At 42.0% G+C, this 26,986-nt stretch overlaps 1 protein-coding gene across 2 annotated transcripts; it reads right to left on the bottom strand.

The window, feature by feature from the left end:
- Positions 1–11,059: 11,059 nt before the first annotated feature.
- Positions 11,060–26,960, bottom strand: actn2b (actinin, alpha 2b). Of its 2 annotated transcripts, none has more exons than XM_029520429.1 (21): positions 26,697–26,960; positions 23,388–23,502; positions 23,061–23,180; positions 22,870–22,956; positions 22,641–22,728; positions 22,241–22,319; positions 19,369–19,450; positions 19,024–19,109; positions 18,743–18,835; positions 18,286–18,516; positions 17,899–18,046; positions 17,324–17,474; positions 15,306–15,414; positions 14,393–14,533; positions 14,009–14,191; positions 13,602–13,736; positions 13,082–13,261; positions 12,708–12,854; positions 11,741–11,821; positions 11,512–11,670; positions 11,060–11,288 (listed from the first exon to the last, which is right to left on the bottom strand). In XM_029520429.1, exons 1-21 carry the CDS (start codon positions 26,835–26,837, stop codon positions 11,130–11,132), a joined length of 2,715 nt encoding a protein of 904 aa, XP_029376289.1. In that variant the 5' UTR covers positions 26,838–26,960; the 3' UTR covers positions 11,060–11,129. The 2 variants fall into 2 exon arrangements, with proteins under 2 accessions (XP_029376289.1, XP_029376288.1); XM_029520428.1 differs by having other exon boundaries at positions 11,756–11,821.
- Between the last annotated feature and the right edge of the window lie 26 nt (positions 26,961–26,986).

The following is a 26,986-nucleotide window of genomic DNA, read 5'->3' as shown; positions in this document are numbered from 1 at the left end:
CATTTATGTAGACCTATAGCCCATTTTATGGGCATGTCGTGCAAGAGATAGCCGATAAAGTGTAGTCTTTCAAGGGAAAAATATTTTTAGTGTTCAGTGAATGGATCATTGACTTTCGTATAAATCATGCACTTACTTGGAACTAACCTAGGGCATAATCCAATTCCCAACCCAGTCACGTGAATGGCGTGCGGTAAGCGTGTTGCGTCATTTCCGGTCACTGGCGGTTGTGCTCTCTATTGTGCTTGTGTTGTTTCCACTGTTCTTCTGCTATTATTTCCTAATTCACTCGAGTAATCAGACAGGAAATTATTTTCACACCAACACTAGGTTTTAGAAGTCAATATCTCCTCTTTCTCCAAAGTTTATAACCGTTTCTGTTCCTCCACTAATCAAACTACCCGATTAGCAATGTCCTCTAGCTCTGTCTCCACTCTCTGTTCCTCCTTCTCCTCCTCCTCTCCTCTCCTGTTCTCTGTGCCTCATGTGTAGTTATTCTTCTGCCTCCTTTTATGATAGCACCTCTTGTCATAGATGTAGGATGATGGTAGAAATGGAGGCGAAGATTAATGAGTTAGAATCCCGGCTCCGCACTTTAGCTAGCCCAACTTATGCTAGTGTAGTTAGCCCCCCCCCCCTGTAGCCGGTGCGGACCAACCTAGGCGAGCTCATACGGCAGCTAAGATAGTTTCCTCCCCCCCCAGTGGCTCCCGAGCAGCCGGGATCTAGTCAGGGCGGCTGGGTGACTGTCCGAGACAAGAGGCATAGTCGTAGGCAGCAGCCCCCGGTTCACCATCGACCAGTTCACGTTTCCAACAGGTTCTCCCCTCTCAGCGACACACCCGCTGAAAAGCCGACTCTAGTGATTGGTGATTCTATTCTGAGAAACGTGAAGTTAGCGACACCGGCGGCCATAGTGAAGTGTATCCCGGGGGCCAGAGCAGGCGACATCCAGTCTTATCTGAAACTGCTGGCTAAGGGTAAACGTAAATATGCTAATATTGTAGTTCACGTCGGCAGTAACGACACCCGACTTCGCCAGTCGGAAGTCACAAAAATTAATGTGGAATCGGTGTGTACTTTTGCTAAAACGATGTCGGACACTGTAGTTTTCTCCGGCCCCCTCCCCAATCGGACCAGTGATGACATGTACAGCCGCATGTCGTCATTTAACCGCTGGCTGTCGAGGTGGTGTCCCGAAAACAACGTGGGCTACATAGATAACTGGAAGTCTTTCTGGGGGAGACCTGGTCTAATTAGGAGAGATGGTGTCCATCCCACCGTGGACGGGGCCGCTCTCATTTCTAGAAATATGGCCGATTTTATTAGAAATCCAAAACCCTGACAATCCCGGGTCGAGACCAGGAGGCAGAGCCGCAGTTTAACACGCTCCTCTGCGCCTCAGTCAGAGCGGTCATCTGCCGAGAATAGAATAGAGTCTCTGTCTATGTTTAGGTCTATAGAAACCGTGTCTGTCCCCCGACGACCTAAATTTAAAAAAGTTAATAAACTCAAATTAAACAAAAGAGGAGCTAAAAACAAAAACCTAACTGTAATTAAAACAGCCACAAACTTAGTCTCAAATAACACTGCGATCAAATTTGGACTGTTGAACATTCGATCATTATCATCAAAATCTCTACTAGTAAATGATCTCATAGCTGATCACCATATTGATTTATTTTGTATAACTGAAACGTGGCTGCAGCAGGATGAGTATGTTAGCATTAATGAAGCTACACCCCCAACTCATGTTAACTTTCATATCCCTCGTACCACAGGTCGAGGAGGTGGGGTGGCTGCAATATTTCAGTCAAGCCTATTAATCAACCCCAGACCAAAATCTGGCTGCAGGTCTTTTGAAAGCCTCACTCTTAGTCTCTCCCACTCGGACTGGAAAGGTGAAAAACCAGTTCTGTTAGTTACAGTATACCGTCCACCTGGTCCGTACTCAGAATTCCTATCAGAGTTTTCTGAGTTTATATCAGAGTTAGTACTTAGTACAGATAAAATCATTATTCTGGGAGATTTCAATATACATGTTGATGTAGAAAGCGACAGCCTTAGTTCTGGGTTTCTTTCCCTACTAGACTCAATTGGCTTTTCCCAGCACGTGAATGAACCCACTCACTTTTACAATCATATCCTTGATCTTGTTCTAACTTATGGCATTGAAATTGACAAGCTAACAATTCTTCCCCAAAATTCTCTCCTGTCTGACCATTACCTTATTACATTTGAGTTTACTTTAATGGGCTCCACAGCATTGAGGAATAAATTCAGCTATAGAAGATGTTTATCTGAAGCTGCTGTGGCTAAATTTAAAGAGAACATTTGGTCATCATTCCCAACAATGCCATATCTAAATCTAAATTTAAATGAGGATTTCTCCCATACGCAGGTTGATGACCTTGTGACTAGCACTATGGCCACACTGCGTTCGAATCTTGATAATGCTGCCCCTCTCAAAAAGAAAATATTCAATCTGAGGAGGCTGGCTCCCTGGTATAGTTACCAAATCCGTACCTTGAAGCAGACATCAAGGAAATTAGAAAGAAACTGGCGTTCCAGTAAGTCAGAAGAGTCTCACAGAGCCTGGAAAGACAGCCTAAAAATGTATAAAAAAGCTCTCCGCAGTGCTAGAAATTCATATTACTCAGCACTCATAGAAGAAAACAAGAACAACCCGAGGTTTCTCTTCAGCACTGTAGCCAGGCTGACAGAGAGCCATAGCTCAGTTGAACCAGTGATCCCCTTAGCTCTAAGCAGTAATGATTTTATTAGTTTTTTTTCAGACAAAATTCTCACGATCAGAGAAAGAATTTATCAGCTCTTGCCTACGTTAGATAAAAATCCCCTTCTGAAGACGGCAACTGCTGAATCAGCTGCGGCGCCTCTTTTACATCTGGAATCATTCTCACCTCTAAATCTCTCAGAGCTAGCTTCTATAGTTTCATCATCCAGACCGTCAACCTGTCTATTAGACCCAGTACCAACTAGCCTCTTTAAAGAGATCTTTTATGTAATTGAGCCGTTTATTCTAGATTTGGTTAATCTGACTTTATTTCTGGGCTATGTACCTCAGGCACTTAAGACTGCGGTCATCAAACCCCAGCTTAAAAAGCCTAATCTTGATCCAGATGTTTTGGCAAACTATAGACCCATATCGAACCTTCCATTTATTTCTAAAATCATTGAGAAAGCTGTAGCAAAACAACTACACGAGCATCTGGATGGGAACAGTTTGTTTGAAGAGTTTCAGTCAGGATTTAGAGCCCATCATAGCACAGAAACAGCGCTGGTTAAAGTCTCCAATGACATTCTAATGGCCTCAGACAATGAATCAGCCTCCATACTTCTCCTTCTAGATCTTAGTGCTGCATTCGACACCATAGATCATAATATTTTACTACAGAGACTGGAACATGAAATTGGAATTAAAGGAACTGCACTAAAGTGGTTCAAATCCTACTTATCAGATAGACATCAGTTTGTTCATGTAAACAACAGCTCCTCCTCATGTACTGTAGTCAGTCATGGAGTCCCGCAGGGTTCGGTACTTGGACCAATCCTCTTTACGCTTTATCTGCTTCCTCTAGGCAACATTATCAGGAAACACAGCATCAATTTCCACTGCTACGCAGACGATACTCAGCTGTACCTATCAATGAAGCCAAATAAAGTCAGTCAGATAGTCAGACTGCAGGCATGTCTTGAAGACATAAAAGTCTGGATGACTGGAAATTTTTTACTTCTCAACTCTGACAAAACAGAAGTTATTGTACTCGGTCCTAAGCACCTCAGAAAAATACTATCTAATCATCTCATCAGTTTGGACGGCATTACTTTGGCCTCCAGCTCCACTGTAAGAAACCTTGGAGTAATTTTTGACCAGGACATGTCCTTTGTCCCTCACATAAAACAAGTTAGTCGGGCAGCTTTCTTCCACCTGAGAAACATTAGGAAAATCAGAGACATCCTCTCTCAGGATGATGCAGAAAAACTAGTCCAAGCATTTGTAACTTCTAGGCTGGACTACTGTAACTCATTACTATCTGCATGTCCAAACAAATCTCTAAAAGGCCTTCAGTTAATTCAGAACGCTACTGCACGAATATTAACAGGAACTAGGAAAAGAGATCACATCTCTCCCGTGTTAGCTGCTCTTCATTGGCTGCCAGTAAAATATAGAGTAGAATTCAAAATCCTTCTTTTAACGTATAAAGCTCTTAATGGCCAAGCTCCATCGTATCTCAGAGAGCTCATAGTTCCTTACTGTCCTAGCAGGCCACTCCGCTCTCTAGATGGAGGTTTACTTGTGGTTCCTAGAGTCTCCAAGAGTAAATCTGGAGGCAGATCGTTCAGTTATCAGGCTCCTCTTCTATGGAACCAACTCCCAGCATCGGTCCGGGGGGCGGACTCTTTAGTAACTTTCAAGACCAGGCTTAAAACTTTCCTGTATGACAGAGCGTACAGTTAAACAGTCCTCTACTCTTTAGGTATGCTGCTATAGGCCTAGGCTGCTGGGGGAAGGACTGAGCTTCTCTCTCTCTCTCTCTCTCTCTCTCTCTCTCTCTCTCTCTCTCTCTCTCTCTCTCTCTCTCTCTCTCTCTCGCTCTCTGTCTCTCCCTGTCACCCTCTCTCCCTCTTTCTCTCTAACTCCCTCCTTGCATGCGCTGATAAAAACCATCCTTCTTAAAAAAAAAAAAAAAAAAAAAACAAAACAAAACAAAACAGTTTCACCCAGTTCTAAGCATTTATACTGCATTTACTAACCATGTTCTGCCAAAGTCTCTGTCTCTCCCAGTTCCTCTCCTCTCTCTCCCTGTCCTCATCCTGCAGGTGGTGACTCATCTCCATCCCATGTTCCTGCAACACCTGCTGGTCCCATATAGCATGAATTCTGTATTACAGCTCAACTCCATGAACTTCATACAACAACATGTTCCTGCCTACACCCCCCCCCTCCAATGCCTGCCTGCCTGTCTCTCTCTCTCTCTCTCTCTGTCTCTCTCTCTCTCTCTCTCTCTCTCTGTCTCTCTCTCTCTCTCTCTCTCTCTCTCTCTCTCTCAACCCAACCGGTCGAGGCAGATGGCCGCCCCCCCTGAGCCTGGTTCTGCTCGAGGTTTCTGCCTCTTAAAGGAAGTTTTTCCTTGCCACTGTTGCCAAGTGCTTGCTCATCGGGAGATCTGTTGGGTCTCTTTAAATAAATTTATAAAGAGTTTGGTCTAGACCTGCTCTATATGTAAAGTGCCTTGATGTAACTTTGTTATGATTTGGCGCTATACAAATAAATCTGATTTGATTTGATTTGATTTGATTTTGATTTGATTTGAATGTGTGTTCATTGTGGTAAAAGGGACAAACTTATGTTCGACCAGTTCGTGAATTATGAAATATATGGACACTATCCGGTGGGTGTTTCCAATGAGCAGAAATATGGCGTTCGCAGGCGTTCCGCCCGTTTCCAAATAAATGGTAAGCAATAGTGACGTTACACGTCAAAAATAATGTCATCGATTGGTCAGTCGAGCATGCTAACCAGTTAGCCAGCATCCCATTTTGAGCCCATGGTTGGCATCCGTTTACACAGAGATTGACAATGAATGGTCTGACAAATGCATTCTCAATTTATTGTTTTAATATAATAAATAACATATCAGTAACCTACACGTTGGTTTGTCCCATTTAGCTTTCCAGGTAATAATACGACCAAGATGTATGATGTACAATGAGCCGATCGTTGTGGAGAAATCATCCAGGTAGGATGAGGATTAAACATCGTGGCCATGTCTGTACGTGTTCCAGTGAAGAATATGGCCACGATGTATAATCCTCATCCTACCTGGATTATTTCTCCATCACGATCGGCTCATTCTGCATTATACATGGTGGCCGTATTATTACCTGGAACACGCATTAGCTTGTAGCCAGAGTTTGGATGTCTTCTGTGGACATCACTGACAACACGGTCCAACTCCTCATCACAGAATACAGGTCCGTCCGTCCGTCCGTACACACACACACACACACACAAAACATTAACAACGAGTAATATCCCGGTCCTTGTGTGTGTTGTTGTGTCTGAAGCGGTGGAGTACTTCTAGATTTGCGGTCAATATCTTTGTGTGGAAATAATAATAATAATAATAAAGCCAACAAGTTAAATTAATTCCTCTGCCTCCCATGTCACTTTCTGTTACCTGACTGCAGCTTTCTGTCTCTGTCTCTACCAAACTCAGCTGTTTCTGTCAAAGATAACGTTTTGTGTCGGGCTTTAATACAAGCTAGGCTAATGGACGTTAGCATTAGAGCTGGCCAGTTAGCTTACATTACAAGCTAACGGCCCTGTTTCTTACCTTGCTCTACGTACGTTTCTCGTCCCAAATTCACCGTCACCACCCTTTAAAAAAAAATATTTGTATAGAAAATTTCTTAACCCTTTATTTTCCTTTCTGATCACCGGAATGATGCTGACCGGACATTTTCCTACCGAACATCAGACAACAGAGAACAGAGAATATCTATACAAGATTACAGGCTATCTATACAGACATTACAGTAACAGTAACCAAGGGGGGCGGGGCTTGGTGGCCAAACCATTTGTTGTGGGGGGGGGGGGCAAGTACGAATCTTGTGTAACTCAAACATTACATAATCTTACACTAAAATAGTTGTTTATTTTTACGTGTCCTCCATAAACAAATCATTTCAGTGGGTGATTCGTTTGATCTTTTACTGGTCTAGTCTGTGGAAGCGTCCTGTCTCCGGTTTAGCCTCGGTCCGTTCCTGGATGGGTGCCGTCACCGGTCTGGTCTGGTCTGGTTCGGCCTCGGTCGTGGGGGGGGGCGCCGTATCTGCATTAGCCCAGTCCATTACTCTTGACCAATTAACTCCGTAGACATGTTCAGGTGCCCACACCCGGAAATCGAACCCTGACCTTTACATTACATTACATACTCAACATCTACATCACTTGTTCCATTTACACCAGGTATATATATTTACAGTCCATTACATCATTCATTCACATCACCTACCCTGGCCAGGAATGAACCCCTCCCTCGTTGGTGTTTGCGTAACCACCGTGATTCAGTCGCTCTTTTACTGGTCTGGTCTGTCTCGGTTCGTTTCTGGAGGGGTGCCGTCACTGGTCTGGTCTGGTTCGGCGTATCTGCATTGTTACATTGTTACTGTATATCTCTATTACTCTTAACCAATTAACTGTAGACATTACATCACTTACATACAGGTTGAACATTACATCCACATCACTTGTTACATTTACATCACGTATATATATTTACAGTCTATTACATCACTAAACCCCGGGGATACATTACTTACATACATTGACATCACCTACCCTAGCTGGGAATCGAACCCCTCCCCCCTTGGTGCGAGACGGCAGCGTTACCACTGCGCCACAGCGCTGCTCGGCTTGCCGAATACATTTGCGTTATTTCACCATTTCACATTTACGTCACCTGACCTGACCGTGTGACGTGTTCACCCAGAGTGAGCTGGGATTGGCTCCAGCACCCCACGTGACCTCTTCGTCTCAGCTCCGAGTCCACGCCTGTTGATTTGTTTATCATTTTTATGAGTAAATAAATACCACGCTTTGTTGCTGAATTTTTGTGTATATGCTACAGTTTAACTGGTTGATCATCACAATGACAATTATGTAGACCTATAGCCTATTTTATGGGCATGTCGTGCAAGAGATAGCCGATAATGTGCCGGCTTTCAGGAAAAAATTATTCTAAGTGTTCGGTGAATGGATCATTGACTTTCTATAAATCATGCACTTACTTGGAACTAACCTAGGGCATAATCCAATTCCCAACCTAGTTACGTGAATGTGTGTTCATTGTGGTAAAAGGGACAAACTTGTGTTCGACCAGTTCGTGAATTATGAAATATATGGACACTATCCGGTGGGTGTTTCCAATGAGCAGAAATATGGCGTTCGCAGGCGTTCCGCCCGTTTCCAAATAAATGGTAAGCAATAGTGACGTTACACGTCAAAAATAATGTCATCGATTGGTCAGTCGAGCATGCTAACCAGTTAGCCAGCATCCCATTTTGAGCCCATGGTTGGCATCCGTTTACACAGAGATTGACAATGAATGGTCTGACAAATGCATTCTCAATGTATTGTTTTAATATAATAAATAACATATCAGTAACCTACACGTTGGTTTGTTCCATTTAGCTTTCCAGGTAATAATACGACCAAGATGTATGATGTACAATGAGCCGATCGTTGTGGAGAAATCATCCAGGTAGGATGAGGATTAAACATCGTGGCCATGTCTGTACGTGTTCCAGTTAAGAATATGGCCACGATGTGTAATCCTCATCCTACCTGGATTATTTCTCCATCACGATCGGCTCATTCTGCATTATACATGGTGGCCGTATTATTACCTGGAACACGCATTAGCTTGTAGCCAGAGTTTGGATGTCTTCTGTGGACATCACTGACAACACGGTCCAACTCCTCATCACAGAATACAGGTCCGTCCGTCCGTACACACACACACACACACACACACACACACACACACACACACACACACAAAACATTAACAACGAGTAATATCCCGGTCCTTGTGTGTGTTGTTGTGTCTGAAGCGGTGGAGTACTTCTTCTAGATTTGTGGTCAATATCTTTGTGTGGAAATAACGCTAACAAGTTAAATAAATTCCTCTCCCCCCCCATGAACGTGTTCACCCAGAGTGAGCTGGGATTGGCTCCAGCACCCCACGTGACCTCTTCTTCTTAACACACCGGCCGCAGCAGACAGAGCCGGCTGAATGGATTCCGGGAGTTTCGGGCAAGTGACGTTTCTTGAAGCCTCTTCAGGACGCCATGTTGGAATCTACCCCGCGCAGCAGCTGGTGGAGTTCGTGCGTCGCCGCCGATAGACAGAAACATTCACGTCTGCGCAACATCCTTAAAATTGGAATCCTTCTTGTTGAATTCTTCCTATTGGTCAATAGGGGGTGACTCCATTGTCGGCCAATGGAGGGGGTTGGTACAGCGGCTAACTGTGTTGGACGGGGCTAAGATAAAAATGTTATCCACAACGAAACGAAGCCAAGGCAATTGAACAAAAATACAAATAGGAGAAAAATTGAGGACAAAAAAAGTCTGGTGGCCTTTGTGTATTTTTACACATTTGTGTTGCTGCCTCCCTAAATAGCAATGGAGCGACCACCTACACCTGTTCCTGTCAGAAGACGGTGCTTGATAAATGAATATCACATGATTACATGATCATATAATCACATGTTCTTTGACAATTATTCGCCACCTCCTTTCCCATTATCCAGGTAGCTGGTGGGTGGCCATGTTTTGTCAAGTAAACGTCTCAGCCACTCATGTATGGTCTCAATAAGGAAGAGTTGGAACTGTTTCTCACCCAGTGGACAGACTATATTCAGACACAAGTTAGGGGATTACAGAGATAGCTTCACCTTTCTATCCAGAGAAAGTTGACACCAAAATTAGTTTCCAATTTGACCGATAAAGGTAAAAGCTAAAGGAAACTACTACATTCAAATGTGCCAAATCTTGAGATTTAATCAGAAAAGCTATCGTTTTTTGGGAGTGTGAAGATTCTCTAGCTTTTGTGGGTTAATGTACTCAAGCACAAAGCTTTGTGGCATATTTTCATTCTATTATGGGACTCAATTTGCCTGGATGTGGCCGGATGGTCCAGTCAAATGTAAACTCTGCCTTTACCCATTTTCAAAATTGTTGACAGGCATAACACAAACAGTGAATTTGTCAAATGAAAATAAAAGTTTGAATGCACAGAGTTTATGTAATTTATTACTGATCTCCCTTAAGTACAATTTTCAGCTTAGTGTTGCAGAGCCAGTACATCTCTTCGATATATCATAAGTCTGCACACCTTCATTTTTCTTTCAAAATGAGAACATCGCTTGGACTTATGGTGCTCAGTAGTTTCCTTGCATAACAATATATTATTAAAGTTGGCATGGATTCATTGTCCAGTAGTAAATTTCACTACTTAATAACTTCAATAGTTATCAGCTCACAAATATGATGGGTGTGAAACACAAAAGTTGACACCAAACGTGTGATTTAGCATTCTTATTCTATTCTCATTCAGCACATTACAAAGACGGATTGCAACAGGACATAATTTGTATGGAGTTAGTATCAAATCTGAGCCCATCACCAGCACATTTTGGTTCCTGTATGTATAAATACTCAATCTATGAATCCAATATAGCAGATGTATAGAAATTACTAGTTACTCATGCATTTACCACAGTTATTTCAAGGCACATGTAAGAATTAATGTGGTTGCTAGTACCTGAGAATATGTTTTATCCTCAAACACCTTCTTCATGAATAGTGCACAATTAGTTTGCTGAAGTCTGCACTGAACAATTGTAAACATTTACTTTTGCATTCCTTTGGTTTCCCGCTTTCCCTCTGCAAGTACTTTGTATTTATAGTCCTTTGGGAACCCATTTTCTACAGTGTTTATTGATGGATGGCAGGAGGTCTGAAATTGCTTTTAAAAACCACAATACACTTTATACCTTGTAGGGAGTTGGTATTCCCAAAACAAAAACAATGCAAGGAAATATGAAAACAATCCCTGACAGGGCTTAATGAAACAGGACTTTTATGTCAAATGTCGTTGGTTAAACCACAATCCTGTTGCTGTCTGAGTATTACCAAGTCTTTTTGATGTCAATTTAATTTCACCTTCTTCAAAAATTCTACTTTTAGCATGAATACCACAACACACTGGATACAATGTACAATGAGTTGTTTCTGACAATATAATTTGAACATGGCAATTTCTAATTGTTTAGAGGGGATCTTTTACCGAAGAGGACATAAGGGAAGAACTGTGATAGATGAAAATGCTCATGATGATTGTAGACAATCTAATGCATCAGAAAACTAATCAACACAAACAGTATGATCACAAACACTTTTTGTTCAACATATTTGATCCAACTTTTGCTTAGATTCCTTAAATCCATCCAGAGATGGAGGATAGGCATGAAGGGGGTGGTTAGGTAAACGGTCAGTACTTTAAAGGTTTTTTGTTTTTGTTTTTTTTTTTAGTTGGGTTAAAGGTCACTCTCTCCATACAGCGCAGTGGAGAAGGCAGTGTAGTCCAGTGCCCCTGGTGGTGCTCCATGGCCGGTATAGAGTGGCATCCTCATGATGCAATACTCCGCTTGTTCTGGAGGAAGCTCTCTCCTTAGCTCGTCCACTAAAATGTAGGGCTATGGTGGTGGAGAAAGAATGTGTTTCAGACATGGTTTACAGAAAGATTCACACAAATACCACCATTATCCATTTTTAGCTCATGTACAAAGTTGTAGCTCATGAATCCTCTTGGCATGGTAAATTCTTGGAAATAATGACGGGAATTAAATAGATTAGTATTGGCTAAGAATATCTGCCCCAGTGCTGGTAAGTCACACTAAAACAGACACAAGCACATACCTTATCAGCTGCCAGGATCCGGAAGGATGCCACGACCTGCTCAGCAGTGTCTGTATCAGCGGTCTCTCTGGTCATAAAGTCAATGAAAGACTGGAAGGAGACGATTCCAGTATTGTTGGGGTCCACAAGCATCATTATACGGGCAAACTCAGCCTCTCCCTGGAAAAGAAATTGAGAATGAGAACAGTATATGTGTAGAACACAGCAGAAAGGAAATTTAGCACCTGACAACACAGAACCATACCAAGTCATATCCCATGGAGATAAGGCAAGCTCTGAAGTCATCAGTGTCCATCGCTCCATTTTTTTTCTATAGTTGGAGGCCAAATTTCAGGTTGACAACATGAGAAATAAACAAGTAAGCAGAGTTAGGGGAAATCACAGAAAAGGTTGAAGCAAAGCAGAGACATGAGCCCAATAGACCAGCAGCTTCACAGGACAGCAATATAGTAAAGCTGAAAGCTGAAATTGTATCTAATGCACGGTCAAACTTTTTCCAATTTTGACATTGATAAATGTTCTACATTAAAGAAAAAAACATCAGGGAGGGCTGCTTTCAGTTTTAAGCACATCAGCTATGGGCTTTGGTGATAACAGACTGAAAGTAATGAAGATTTCAAGATAAATGAGAACTCAGGAAAGTACTAATAATAAAATTGCCAATATGTTTGTACAATTACACACATGGAGGCTATATACACAAACAAAATGTTTCTTATCTGGGATATCACTAAATGCAAGTAGTTGACCAGTTTTGTACTGTAGTTTACATTTGTTGGCTGCATTATCCATACTGTGATGAGACATTGTCTGAAATTCCTGCAAATGGAGCTTGAATAAATGAAATGGCATCTGTAAATAGCAAATCCATTGGTACACATCAAAACTGGTAGGAGACTTATAATGGATTTGTTGCAACATTTTGTGATGGCAGATGGAGAAATGTTAAAACTGCCATACACGGCCTGCTACCCTCAGGAGTCACTCTGGATCTGATGTAAGGTCAGATACTAGAGACTGGGTCAAGAAAAAATTTAGCCTCCTGTACACGCACACTATGGAGGACATTTAGGTCACGGTGATAAGTTATAGGACTATCGATAAATGCGTAGCTGGAGGTTCTGAATCACTCAGATTGCTTTAGGTCAATCACTCAGAAATGCAATGTAATGATGTGAAATGATGGAGAGCTGTACCCGGTCAAAGTGGGTGAAGGAGGATCTGAACTCATTCATCTGTTGCTGGCTGATGCCCTTGGCATCCCGGGTCAGGATCTGGGTCTCGATCTCATTGATGGTTCGGGCGATGGTCGTAAGCAGCAGCTCCCATCCGACACGAATGTGCTGTTGAAGAGATACAGAGTGGTGGTGCAAAATAGTGAATATACAAATTCACTATTTAAAAGTTTCAAAACTGCCAATCATTTAATGTAAATGTTTGTTTATATTGTTATTTTACCATTTCAGTATTCATGCAGAACTATAATGAGTGTTTATATGTGTCGAACCTTTGCAAATACAGTACTGTGCATGCACATGTACTGTTTGGGTCTATGAATGTGTGCATTTACCTCCATAGTGTAGTTGGTGTGCTTGTTATCAAACACCAAAGACTCTTGGATTAGCTGGTGGTCTCCCTCCAATTTATCGATGTTGGGCTTGTAAGCAACAATGACATGCTCACATTGCTTCAGCTGGGTCATCTGGTCCTCCAGGGCACCTCCTATCTCCAGCGAGCATCGTCCAATTTCCTGTTAGGATGAGACATGCAAAAACTTAATTTTGGGACCAATTTAGATCATATGATGCTGATTTTGAAGATCTAGTGGTTTTGACTGATAATATGGGCAGTCATTTACCTGAACCTAGGAGTAAATGCTGCCACGACATATATCATTTGATAAAGAAACCATTCATGTGTATCATAATGTTCAGACATTTTACTTGACATTATTTAATTATCAGGAAAGTCACCATCATTGCACTTCCCCTATGTGCAGTGCATTTGAATAGAATTATCCTCCATTGTAGGTCTTCATTTGATTAGATGGAGATAACTGTCAAATTGCTTATGAAACCTCTATATCTAACCTCCATCCTGGTCTGTATCCAGGGACCAATGAGATTAGCCTGGGCAGCAAACTGTCGTCTCAGCCTTTCGTGGGCATGTTGGCGTGCCATCTCCTCTTGGAGGGCACCATCCCTTTGAGGAACCAGCTTCTTCACCTAAAAAGCAAACACACACACACACCTTACATGGTATCATTAGAAGCTGGCTCCTCTTGAGAAGAGACGTTAACATTTAACAGATTTACGCTTGTATATTTGAATTTTATGGTTGAGGTCCTTACTGATTGTTGAGTCCTTCAACTCAGTGATAAAACATTAGGTCAGTATTGTGTCTTTATCATAGAGTATTGCCCTTACTCCTTTTTTATGACGACTGATTTTATATGGCCACACAGCCAGCCAAGCCTGAGTTTTAAGGCTGAGGCTACCTTTTCCCACTTGTTGAGAAGCTCCTCAGTTGTAATGGTGCTGTAAGGGTTGATAATGTTGGCCTTGATCCCATAGCTCTGGGAAATCTTCTGCACCTCGTTTTGGATTCCCAAGATGGCCTGTCTCTCAGCATCCGCCTCAGGCAAAGTAGCTTTGAACTGGTCATGAGCTGCGATTAGACTCTAGCAGAGGAAAAGGGAAGTCCTGAAATATTACTACAATGTTGAATTTGTCAAGTGTAATAATGTTGTGCTTTTTATGAGTTGGACGGATTTACCAACCAGCATATTAAACACATCATTGACATTTACAGATGTATTGCATAGCATACAAGAGCTTAACAAACAGCTGAGTCTACTGTCCAATGACTTCTGCATGCCTACCTGGACTTCTTCAATCGTATGCACAATGAACATGTCCTGCAGATCCTCCATGGCTCCCTCCATCCAGTTGTTAAAAGGAGCTGATCTCTTGGAAAACTCCAGGAACAACTGATCAATAGTCTCCAGCAGCTTCTCCGTCCGCTGAAACGATTACAAGATAAAACTGACAATGTCCAGTCTAAAGATCAGACATTTACGTGAACTGAGGCGTCGTCATGTTTATATTTCACAGTACAAATCCCAAAATAAGCCCTCACAGATTTGATGACTAATTGCAGCGTGAATAACATCGGTATGCGTTCTAAATGCCCAATTTTAGCTTGGTCGTTGCTAAGAAACCCCCCAGCAGGAGATGGTAGGGAGGACAAGAGACAGAAAAACAGACCCCTGTCTCTGTCATTCAGCCTTAATCCTTGGCCCTTTTCCAGGGCCCTCACACATTCACAGGTCTGGAATTGCCACCATGGATCAGAGGAAGTAGCCTGTGGGCTTTGAGCCAGTCCCTTCCCTGGACAAGACTGACATCTATTTCTCCTTTATCCCCTACACCCTCTATACAATTTTGCCATCCTATCTTTGTCAGGGATTTTAAAGGGGATCCAATTATCTCTCCTCATCAGTCAGTTGTGTTTGTTCACAGAGACGTCAATGACACAAGTCTAAATATGCTTACACTGACATGATCAAATTGGCTGAGAAGGCAACTTAGTTCTACCTCCACTGTAGAAAGTGTTGAACATTAGCACATTTGTGAAGACTTGCCATGTTATTTTAACATGAAAAATTCATCCCTCAAGCTTCATGAACTCACTAGCTCTTTTTCTCTCTATATATATTTTTTAGGACCTAAGAGGAAATGAATATAAGCTTCTTTCAATCATAGCAATATTGATAACCCTGAAAGTTTTTGTACCTCTAGTGACTCTCTCCTCTTCTGAGTCAGGGTTCCCAGCTTGTCCCACATGTCACAGATGCTCTGGCAACGCTGGTTCACAGCAGCCACATCATGGTAGTCCAGCTCACTGGAGAGAGAAAAAGACAGGGGGGAAAAAAATAAATAAAAATCAGTGACATAGTGCTGCTGAGTGCATGGATGAAGGCAACTACAAATTTCACACTGTAAATAACCCTGTCCCAAAGAAAGTGTTTGAAAGAAACCTTGTTGACAACCATAAAGTTGTCAATGTTTGTAAAAACAAAGCATGCATGCATTAGATTTTTTGCTATGACCACTCCACACCCCATTGAGTTTAAACTCATAAGAGCAAGTTAAAGTTTGGTTCAAACTGGACTGCAGCTTGTGAAATCTGATAATTGCAGTTTAAAGTAGTCCACCAAGAAGAGTACACATTGTTATTTTAATATTTTATTGCATGACATGAGCAGAACAAATACACACGTTACAATCGCTGCCTGCTGCTGAGCCCTTTAACCGTGTTTAAGACTTGTGTAGTCTCGCGGCTGCCCTGGTTCATCAGTGTGAATCTCCTTGGGGAAGTCATAGCTCTCATAGTGAACTTCAGACTTGTGGTCTCTCCCAGTTTCATAGTCAGAGTGGAAATACGTGTTAGTGCCATGAGGAAGTTGACCAGTCAAGAAAAGGTAGTACTGGCTTGGTTCAACTGGACTCGCCACTGGTTGCAGATGGCTGTCAGCCATGGGAGAGCTGGACATCTCAAAGGGCAAGAAACTTCGAGTTGCTATATTTCTAGGCCCACTAAAGGGGCCTTCTGTTTCTCTCTCTTCAGTTCCATGCTCAAAGACAGTTTCATAGTGATTCAATTCTCCAGCCTGAAATTTGGGTCCAGGATATGGAGGAGGCAGCGGCATGAAGTCCTGCCCCTCAGTTTCTGTATCCATAAGGCCATGCTCAAAGTTCCCTTCATAGTGGTCAAGCTCACCGGCCTGAAACAACGGTGGAGGGGGAAGAACACCAAGGTTAGGGCTGGGCACAGATGTTCTGGATCCACTGTGGGCAGTTGACTTTTCCACAGGGTCCCATGCAAGATCCACATTCTGGGAAGCCTTACTGGAAGTGTATGTAGTAGGACTAGAGCTAGCTGGATAAGTTTGAGGACTAAAATATGCGTTTTGTGCTGGTTTGTGGACAAGCCATGCAGAGGGCTGATTCATGTTGGGCTGCTGAATGGGAGCCCCATGTGGAAGCCCACCAGGGATGACAGAGAGCCACCCATGGGGAGAGAAGCTGTCCTCTTTAGGCTGGCTCTGGCCTAGGCAGAAAATAGTGTTTACATTTAGTGAACCAGCAAAATGTGACAGCACTTAAAAACAAAAATTTGCAAGCATATAGTCATTTATAGATGTTAAAATCTTTACCTTTATTAGGAGGGAAGCCACAGACATTCCAACTTAATTGTGCAATGAGGAGCAACTGACTGTGAAATTAAACATCATGGGCAAAATAAACATCCCACAAATAGGCAACGTACAAGTAAACACAGTAATTTAACGGCCACATACCTTGCCAGTACCCATGGAGCCATTTTGAATGTCAGCTGAAATTATAGCTTCCTGTCACAGAGAACCACTTAAATATGGGCCTGGAAATACACTGTGACCAATCACAGACTGAGAAGTTCCAGATGCACAGGTGCGCCATCATTGGCTGCTGATCAAAACTTTCAGCATGTCAGTGAACCAAACCCTACCCTTGTATCCTTGTAGTGAGATATACTTTAGTAAAAGCCCCTTAGCTAAAAGGAAAAAGGTTTAGTCATTCTGCATGCAAAACAAAAAATACAAAAAAAGAATTTATTGGGATTGCATTGGCAGCACTACTAGAACAATGGGCTTCAATAATATTTCGGTAAGGAAATAGAAAACAAACAAACACATGTTTGGTAGGAGTAAAACGTACTTCTGAGGCTCCATGAAACATGACTGCAAACATCAGCTATAGGGGGGACCTACTTTAGTTCCTGTGCAATGGCAGCAATCTGCTCCACTCTGTCCTGGTGGGCCGCCAAGTCACTCTCAAAGGCCTCGTGTTTTCGTAGCAATGCTCTGATTTCAATCAGAGTGGCTGTTTCATAGTCCTTCTGGGAAAGGAACGCTTCCTTACCTGAATATCATAAATAAAGAGAGAGGAAAGGATTAGACCAACCAGATAATGAATAGGTTAGGTCGAAACACAGGCCTTATTTGGCCAGTGCAGATAATGACCTGTTACACGCAACTATTGGCAGAATGTATTGGACAGGCTAAAGCCCACAGTCAAATCTCATTAGGAAGTCAAAACAAACCCCAACGTTAAATCAAACATTTGTTTAGCTCTGTGTCTACATGTATCTAGAGCCAAACAAGGAGCTAATAAGTCAAGATGAACAGATAAACATGCAAACCTGCAGACATAGCAGGGAGTGGCAGCTAAAACAGCAACAATTCAGTTAAAAGCATAACTACCCAGGAACCCCAGGAAGAATAGTCTTTACTTAGCTAAAGACTAATGAGGATCCAACAATAAACAATAAACAACTAGAACTGACCACTGGCCCAGTTCTCATGATTGGTGGCTTTTTGGCGAAACTTTTCTGCAAGGTGGTCCAGCCTCTCAAGCCTACGGATCTCTGTAAGGAGCCACTCCTCATAGCCTTTCTCTGCCTGCTCCAGGCCCTGCCATGCACTGGCTATGTCCTGTGAACAAAATGAAAATGACAAATCACAGGTGAAATTAACTAATCTAAGAAGTACACTGGCAAATCAGAAATCTGATCAATCGATAAGCAAATTTAGAAGGAAGTGTGAAACAAAGATTGAACCATCAGTGTTTGCCATAAGACCCATTAATATTGATATAGTGGTTCACAGAATCGCAAACATTTCTCCAACTGCTGAATTAAAAAGTGGAGGAAGAATTTGGAGCTATAACTTACAGATACCATCTTCCCCTCAGATGGCATAAAGGCAGGGCGATTGCTGATCCGTAACTTGGTCTGCAGGGTGTTGAAGTTAATTTCCAGTTGGCATTTCTCCTGCACCTTCGGGGGTTTGTGCTGGCGTCTGTAGTCCCTGAAATCCTCCAGCTTCCGTTGCATCTCTGCCATGGTCTTCTCTGGGGTTCGGTTTTCTAGCCAGGGAGTGGTGCGGCGGATCCACTCCAGCAGCTGGAAAAACAAAATATTGCATATAAACACGGAAGTAAATGGAGAGGAACGACAGCTCCATGTTAAAATAGTATTATGTCAGGAGGACTGATGAATAATTTATTGTTGCGTCTCAGCTTATCACAGAGATGGGATTCCTTCACTTTGAAAAGTTAATGGTTTCATTTCACTGGGTGTCATCATCATCCAAGACGATGCATTTTAATGAAATTTTAAAAATCTTTACCTCACTGGCCAGTCTCTCATATTCTTCCATCAGTTTCTCATTCTCCTGGTTTACACCCAGCACCTTACAGATCCTGTTGGCAGCTGTCTCTGCCTGAGAACAGAGGGCATTGCAATAGCACAATTACATCAGAAAAGAAGCACACCTACATAATATTAGGCTCCACAGATATTATTTGACCTGAGTGATGCAGCAAAATCAAACTAAATAGAATCTGCAAATGGCTCTGTTCTCAATTGGTGACAGCTTACTCATATTAAAACACAAATCAAGCACTATACCTGCTCAGCTCCAGCAAATGCATGGTAAAAGCAGGACACATAGGTCATGATTGCTCTTTCATCGGGTTTGGGGGTGTTAATAATGTCTAAAAAAAAAAAAATAGTTAGTTGGAAAATTACTTTGGAGTATAAAAAACAACAAATACAGCTGCTTTTGGTGCATTGTGTTATATTTGAAATAGTGTATTTTCTATAAAGATATATAACCATGTAAAGAAAAAGTATATGAAGGCATTTTCACAATTGAACACACAATTAAACACACAATTCGAAGAACTGCATATGTGAAAGTTAAACATTTTAATCTAAAAACTCAGATTCGGCCTCTGTTCCATTAAACATTACCTTCAGCGTCCAGCATTTTGGGAATGTCCAGGTGTTTTTCAGCTATGTCGAAAGCCAGGTTCAGGTTCCCCAGAGGATCATCCTAAATAAAGAAATACAGTCCTACATCACTGAGCAGCAATGCTGGAATTAAAATGCCACTGTGCTGACCCCCATGCTATGGTGGTTAAATTATACTCCTTCACCACTAACTGAACATGCACATTGAATTAATAACACTTGTTTTTACATTTTAACAGCCTCTAAACAAAACCTTGAATAAATTTTTATTTTTCTCATTTGCTGGATGTTTACTGAGTCTTTCACATGTTGATTTTTGTCCTTCAATCAGTTGCATGAAGCCATTAAGTCTCCTTGAGAAAGTCACTTGCCCTAATTTTCTCAAATCTTTATTATATTATAAATATTTATAGCTTTTTGTACGTTTTGCTTTTATGTGACCACTATGAAGTGAACCTTGTGATTATTACTGTTACTGATTATTTTACTTCATTTCATCTTTTTGTCAGTTGCATGTGAGGTGAGATGAGGAAGCATCTGTCCCCTTCACATTCATGAATCTGCGACAGGAATATTGTTTCTTTTATAATAGACACAAACAACTAAACCATTACAATAAAAACTCCTTAATCAATTAAGAAGGATAGAAATTAACCAGCATATCTCTCACTCCAGGACGCATCATACATTTCTTTTGTTTCTCTCACAAGTGACTTTGACGGGAAAAGACCAAGTGTTTTAACAGAGCGGGAGTGGTGCATTAAGCTAACAGCTGACAGTGAACTGTCCCCTGCTGATGGAACAGTCAGTGAGAGTGCAATGAGGTAAAAGGGATCATGCTATCATGCTGCTGCTATTGTCCCTGTTGCTGTAACACTGTTCCATAAAGGTAGGGTTGGCACACTGCATGACAGAGCCAGCTGCTCACAGATCCAGTGTAAGACAGACAGACAGACAGTCAGACAGACACATGGGCAGACAGACGGACAGACGGACAGACATAAGGACAGTCAGGTAAATGGCTAGTAAATGATGGTGGGATTTATGGAGGGAAAGACAGATGGATGGATGGAGAACTCCTTCTTCTCTTTTTTCCATCTTTTTGACATACATATTCATTCACTCAGTGACACCCAAGCGCCTGTGTGTGCGCCTGTGTGTGTGCCTGTGTATGTGTATGCGTGCGTGCGCATGTGCTGCCAGCCAGAGCTGGTCAAGAAGGCGGTAACACTGCAGGCCTAACGAACACGCTCACCTGGAGCCAGACTCAACAGCTGCCTGGCACACAATGAAACTGTCTCCTGGCAGCTCAAGCCGAACAGAGCAGCTGAGGTGTGACGGAGTGAATATATGTATGTCAAAAAGATGGAAAAATGAGAAGAAGGATTGTTATATTTATTGTAGCGATAGTTTGAAGAGTTGAGGAAACATCAAACACCTTCCTGACTTGCATAAGGGCTAGCAGCTTATAACTGGGGAACACTACGTGACAATGTAGACGATAACAGAGGAAAAGCTAAGCCTGAGCTCTGAAGGGACTAGGCTCATGTTTCTGTGACTATTCAGGGTCAACTCTAAGTCAGGCCACTCAGTTGTGAGTGGGACCGAGACATGCTGAAAAGTCCTTCTGTTTCTAAAACAAATGATAATGTCACTCATCTTAACCGCCCATGGTGTTTCCCCATTAGATATATACAGTAATGGGGCAAATTTTGCTTCAGTAACGTTCATATAAATTGAACTATTAGAACATGAATACATTAGCTGGTCTTTAAGTCCGAAATGATTAATTTACAATATGTGCTCTTAGGATTTGAATAAATTAATAACCACTTATATCAAATACAGACTTTGCAATGGAAAAGCCTCAAATATTCACACAAAAGCCTTCCCATCTGGCTAAAACAGCACCTTTCTCCGGGAGGGAAAGAGTTTGCTACATTTACATGATTGTTTCTTGACAGACATCGGAGAGCTGGCAGTTGTGCTCTCTGTCTTTCACAAATAAGAAGCACAGCTCAGTGAGGTCCTCACCTGTTCACACACAAACTGTTAAGAACATAACATATAATCAAGCTCTGGATTTATTTGCTCTAAAAAAAAAAAAAAAAACCTCTTAAAGCTTAGGGAGTGCCCATTTTTTCAGACACTTTGCAGGGCTGGAAGTGGATGAGAAATGTCAGATTGAATGCATTCGCCGTATTCTGAAGCTGGTTTACATATTCATCTCATTGTGTCACAGACGACAGGTGACATGTCACCACCATTATACCCAACGTTGCCATGGGCACAGCGAGCCACATACCAGCAATAAGTCTATATTACACTTCTGTGCTGGAATTGAGTGTAAAATAAACTGCTTTAGTTAAAAGTAATGAAGCATGAGTTGAGACTAAATGAATGCACACTGCTGTGAAGTGGAAACATATCCATAAATTAAATTATGTTTATATCCATTAGCCAATTAACACTGTTTGTCTACAGCAGAAGTCACTGCACAGAGCATCTGCCTGACTGAGAACATATAATGCTTCTATAAAACTGGTTGGGATTCCTATAAACAGTTTATTTAATACTGCTTTATAGAAATTAAATCTAAATGTGGAGGAGTCCCATGAAATGATGGGTGATTAATGATAGATGATAAATTCCATAGATGATACCAATCAAAATAAGCAGCAAAAATTATTTAAGAATATAGAATATATTCCCAGACTACTTTTCACGAAAAAGTAAGAAAGTGCCATTATTCTGAGGTCAGGGAGTGTTTTTTTTTCCACACTGTTACAGAAGGATTAATTTTGTGGAAACGAGTTGTTAGTGTTTGGGGGTAAGACACAGCATCCAGGTTACAAGTGCAACCACACGACACCTTGTTGAGCTTAGAGTAGTCGAGGAGGTCGGGTCTGTGTCTATGAATCAGGGCGCAGAAGGCCAGGCCATCCTTCCAGCTTCACCAGCCGATGAGCAGAAAGAACCAACATGTCAGTTCAGCGCTAACCTGACCTGAGAGATCAGCATTTTGCCAATGCCAGAGCCGAGTCTTGATATCTTGCATTGTTTCCGTCATGTGATAGCATCTGACATGTTGTTATCAGAAGGACTTCACCATACAACTAATGTGATATGCACAGTTATAATATGAATTGTCTTCTTTAGCAAATAAAATTAAAATATTACAGAATAAGAGGTGGCATTTGTCATCCCTTCTCTTGTAATATGATAAGATGTTTGGGAATGAGAAGACTACCTAGAGATGGTAAATTTCTGACCTGACATGGAAGTTTTGGACATTGACATTCCTGTAGGGGGCGGTCTTTCTCTGACACCACAGCAGAAGCCCTTCCTTCGCAGATGTTTCTGAAGAGAAGATTCATTCATAAGAAAAATTGATTTGGTTACATGCGCCATTTAATTCTATGCAGGTCATACATTATTTTTTCCCGTCTAAAATGTTCATATTTGTGGGGATTCTTCGTATTTTCATTCTATTTATCTCACCTTCCACAGAAATGTCCTGAATGGCGAAGCGGAGGATGATAGTCCAGATCATTCCAAGGGTCATCTTTACATTACCGTCCACAATCTCTGAAAGGCAAACAATCCCTTCTAATCAGTTTGCACAAGAGTAAATCCCCCCAAAAAAACCAACAACACCACCACATTCATAAATACTGGAGGGCTTCAGGTACCTTCAGCTCCAATGGAGACGAGTTTCACTCCTTTGCTTGTGATGAAGTCTAGGGCTTTGTTGACATTAGCAATCTTATGAAAACGCATCTTTCCTCTGTCTGGCTTGGGTAACCTCTCTCCTGCCAACATAAATATGTGTGACCTGATGTGTTCATTATCCCAAATTTTAAAATTAAGAACAAAAATGAGCAACAAACTTAACGACAGTCAACAGCGTGCAAGTGTGCACGTTATCCTGCTTTTGGAGTAGCAAAAAGAAGAAATTACTGAAAGGAATTGAGGAAACATAAAGCTATGACAGAAGCATTTTCCTTTAGTGAGCTAACCTGAGATAACTTCCAGAAGCAGCATGAGCTTTAGTCCATTCCTGAAGTCTTCCTCAATGTTTTCAATTTGAGTACCAGCTTTCCTCAGGTGGGAGTTACACCAGGCCGTGAAGGTCTAAGAAGAAAGGCACAAATTCACAAAAGTGACTGTTAATTCTGTACTTTCAGTGAAGATCTGCTCACGCCCCACCATTTTAAATATTAAGCCCTAAAATCAGATTGGATTTTACAGTTTTTCCTCCCTCAGTTGAGTTCTCCTTTACATTGTTTGGATTACACCGTAAACATGATATTCTCCTCTGCAGTAAACCTAAACAAACTGAGGCAGCTGAGAGCTTAACAAGTCCTCCCTTCAGGACAACATGCCAAATCGATGTTAACCTCTTTGACCAGTGCCACATTTTCAGATTAACCTTTAGTGACCTATTAGTGTTCAGTTTCCACTTTTTCCTGCTGTTGTTCCACAGCTCATCATCGTCAGCACCAATTACTGGCACTGAAATAGTATAAATCAAGTTTAGACAGACTCATTGTCTCTCTCCTCCTATTTTTATAAAGTCTCTAGATGGCCAGCAGCAGAGTTCATGGGTGCTCAGTGTTTTATGGATGAAAGCAGGGAGCTGACTGCAGAACACATTCCGTCTGATATAAGCTGTTAAATTTAGACTGCTCTGCTGTGCCTCTTGATAAGACAGCAGGAGGAAAAAACGTCAAAATGTCTCGTCATGCCAACAACATGAGGCAAAATGTCACGTGGAAACAGAGAAAGTTTTCCCCCCGTGTCACTCTTTGTCACTATTTCGCCTTTTCTAATGCGACTGGTTCCAGTTGAAGGCAGATAGCTTCATCACAGTACACGTGTGCTGGTCTTCCTGCTTACAACCTTTACTATGCTGAGGTGTGAAGAAGGCAGGAGCAGTTAGAAATTCACGCAAAGAATCACACATAAAATTGTAACTCCTCACACAGTTAAAATGCCCATGTAAGCTACCATAATGAACTAGAAATTATATATTTATGTGCATAAATCAGTCAGCTCATAAACAAATATGCCTGGATTTCAACAATAATAAAAGGAAAAGTGGATGTGAGCCTTGGTGATGTTTGTTCTTTTGCTATCCACCTCCACAAAAACAAACAGATCCCAAAGAGTACTTGCACTATTTTAAGTACTTTTATAGTCAGTGGATGAAGCTTACATCACATTTTACAACATTTATTACAGATTTATCTGCAGTTGATTATCACTCAGCAAAGAATGCAAGCATAAGCTGAATCGATTTTGTATTTCTCTCGAACCTTATACTGCACATAATTGTTTTCAGTGTACAAAATAACAAAGAAGCTGAGTAATATATACTAATTTATGCTTTGAACTTTTACATTTGCATATGTAGTTTTATTGACTAATTCATAAATTCAATGACATGAAATTCCATTTCTTTTCCATTCCTGAGGTCCCTTACACTTTCTTATTATCCATTAGGACTGCAGATGGGTACCCAGCCAGGCAGTCAGGCTTCCCTTCTGGGTGCTGGTTCAAAAACAGAATTACCAGCTTTAATAAAAATCACATTGACCACAGTGGCCTTCCCTGGGGTGTATGTGACATTGAACCGCTGCCCTCCTTATTGAGAAAACACAGCCTGCTGCTCCTCCAAATTTGACTCCACCACAATGACCGGACCATGCTGCCCACTTTCCAAGCCCTCTCAAACACTACTGGCTAGTGACGAGTAATGCTAAAAATATTTATGAATCACATCCAGTAACAACCAGCCCTACCTTTGCCTTTGGAGCCTCACTGTGTCCAGGGAGATAGACAAATATGAAAGTTTAGTATGTAGTAGAAGCATTATGAATGGCTCATGTCTTTTTTGTACTTTTATATTCAATCCTATTTAACTAACAGAAGTATATTAATTACTGAACATGTTACATATGCATGGCAACTTCATGTAATGTGGAACTGTAGAATCTGAACAGGAATGGCAGACCTTATCCATGTGCCTGGTAAACCTGTTTGAGTCCCAAACAGATTCCAAAAGCTCCACATGAGTACATTCATTAATATCCACCTAAGGTACATTGCCGGCTGCTGGTAGGATTTGTTTTAATCTCTCTGCACTCTGAGCTGGATGAGAGATTTACAGCTTCTGGAGAGAAAGTTGTTTTTTGTTGCTGATGTTGTTTGTTTGTTTTTAGTAAACTAAACGGCCCCTAATCAAGCAAATAAAATCCTTGAGGTAGCACAAGTGTTGTGAATGTCTAACAGTAGTATAGGATAAGTAAGGGAAACTCTGTACTATGTTGCTGTGCGCAGCCATCAGCGGCGCTTTATCTTCTGATTATTTTGAACAGCTGCCTGTATAAGCAAACCACTCTCCTCTGAGCACTTGACAACTTCAAATTACAATCAGTAAAAAGATAAAACACTGGGAAAATAGCTGTGCTGATGGGCCAGGGGCCCGACTATCATGTTGCTGCCTTGTGGTGCCAAAAATACACAGTTTTGTCATCCCTGTAGGGGCCACAGGAGGTTATTGGCCATTGAGCTCAGGGCCCCTGTTGGTGTAAAAAAGGTGAATTTTAAGGCTCAGGGCAACCTTTAAAGCCCTGAGACCAGCTGGCAGTGTGGGGGGACCGGGATAAACTGAGCTGAGCTGGTCCCGGTACAATATTTCTGCGTGGTTTCTATAAACAAAAGAATTCCGCACCAAGGACACTGGATTAACCCCACTATGATGCCTTCTGGTCCGGGGTTAAAATTAGCCGCAGCGTCCAGTCTGATCCCCGGAGCGTCATCGCGTGCTAAAGCATCTGTTGACAGCCTGCATTCCGCGCGTATCAGTCCGCGGAGCCGCTATTGTTAGCCGGTACCCGCCGCATCCGTCCGTCAAAGCTCCCTCCGCGGATGCACCAAGTCCGCGCCAAGTAGGCAGGACCGCACAGGAAGTTTGGTATTGCAGCCCTTCAGAATAAAGCTACATGAGCGACTCAAACGTATTGAATGATATGTGACTATCTCTCCACTCCCATCTCTGTTGAATACGGCTGGGGTTATTAACAGTTATCTTCAGTAAGGTATTGTGTTTCCTGACACACACACACTTCTGACCAGTGTGAGAAAACTCACATTTCATCAATCTGCCACGTTTACATTTTGAAAATGTTGACCGGAAGTTAACCTCTTAACTATCGTTTCTAGACGTGAGGCACAAAAGAGTCGTGTAAAAGTTGTTCGACACACTGTTGTGATGCTGTATGAACAAAATGTTGGCCTGCCACAACGTGAAGAAATGGGTCTACCTTCCTCTGCTGTTGCTCCCAGGCCGGGTCCAGCAGCATGTCCCGGTCCCACTCATCTTCCTGCATCATGTACTCGTCCTCGTAGCCGTTATCATAGTGCACCGTGGTCTCTACCTGGGTCATCATCATCATCTGGGTCATTTCTTCGCCCCCGAAATTCAAAGTCTTGATATCCTTTTACTGTAATGCCGAAGAGGGAAGAGTTCCCTGACCTTCTCTGCTCTCTCACTACGCTTGCCCTGGTCCTCCCGACCTGACAGACTGTCTGGCCCTGGTTGCCACAAAAGAAC

This window comes from Echeneis naucrates, chromosome 15 (assembly GCF_900963305.1).
Source record: "Echeneis naucrates chromosome 15, fEcheNa1.1, whole genome shotgun sequence".
NCBI classification, from domain to species: domain Eukaryota; kingdom Metazoa; phylum Chordata; class Actinopteri; order Carangiformes; family Echeneidae; genus Echeneis; species Echeneis naucrates.
Note: the sequence above shows the minus strand (reverse complement) of the source record. Positions and strands in the feature narration are given on the sequence as shown.

Bases quoted from the DNA above. Each gene is read 5' to 3' on its own strand.
- actn2b (XM_029520429.1), bottom strand. From the start codon at position 26,837: ATGACCCAGATGATGATGATGACCCAGGTAGAGACCACGGTGCACTAT. The intron at 23,503-26,696 runs GTAGACCCATTT...CTTTCTTCTTAG, and splicing joins GGGAGCAACAGCAGAGGAAG to ACCTTCACGGCCTGGTGTAA. The intron at 13,737-14,008 runs GTAGCCTCAGCC...TTTGCTTTTTAG, and splicing joins TTCTCAACAAGTGGGAAAAG to GTGAAGAAGCTGGTTCCTCA.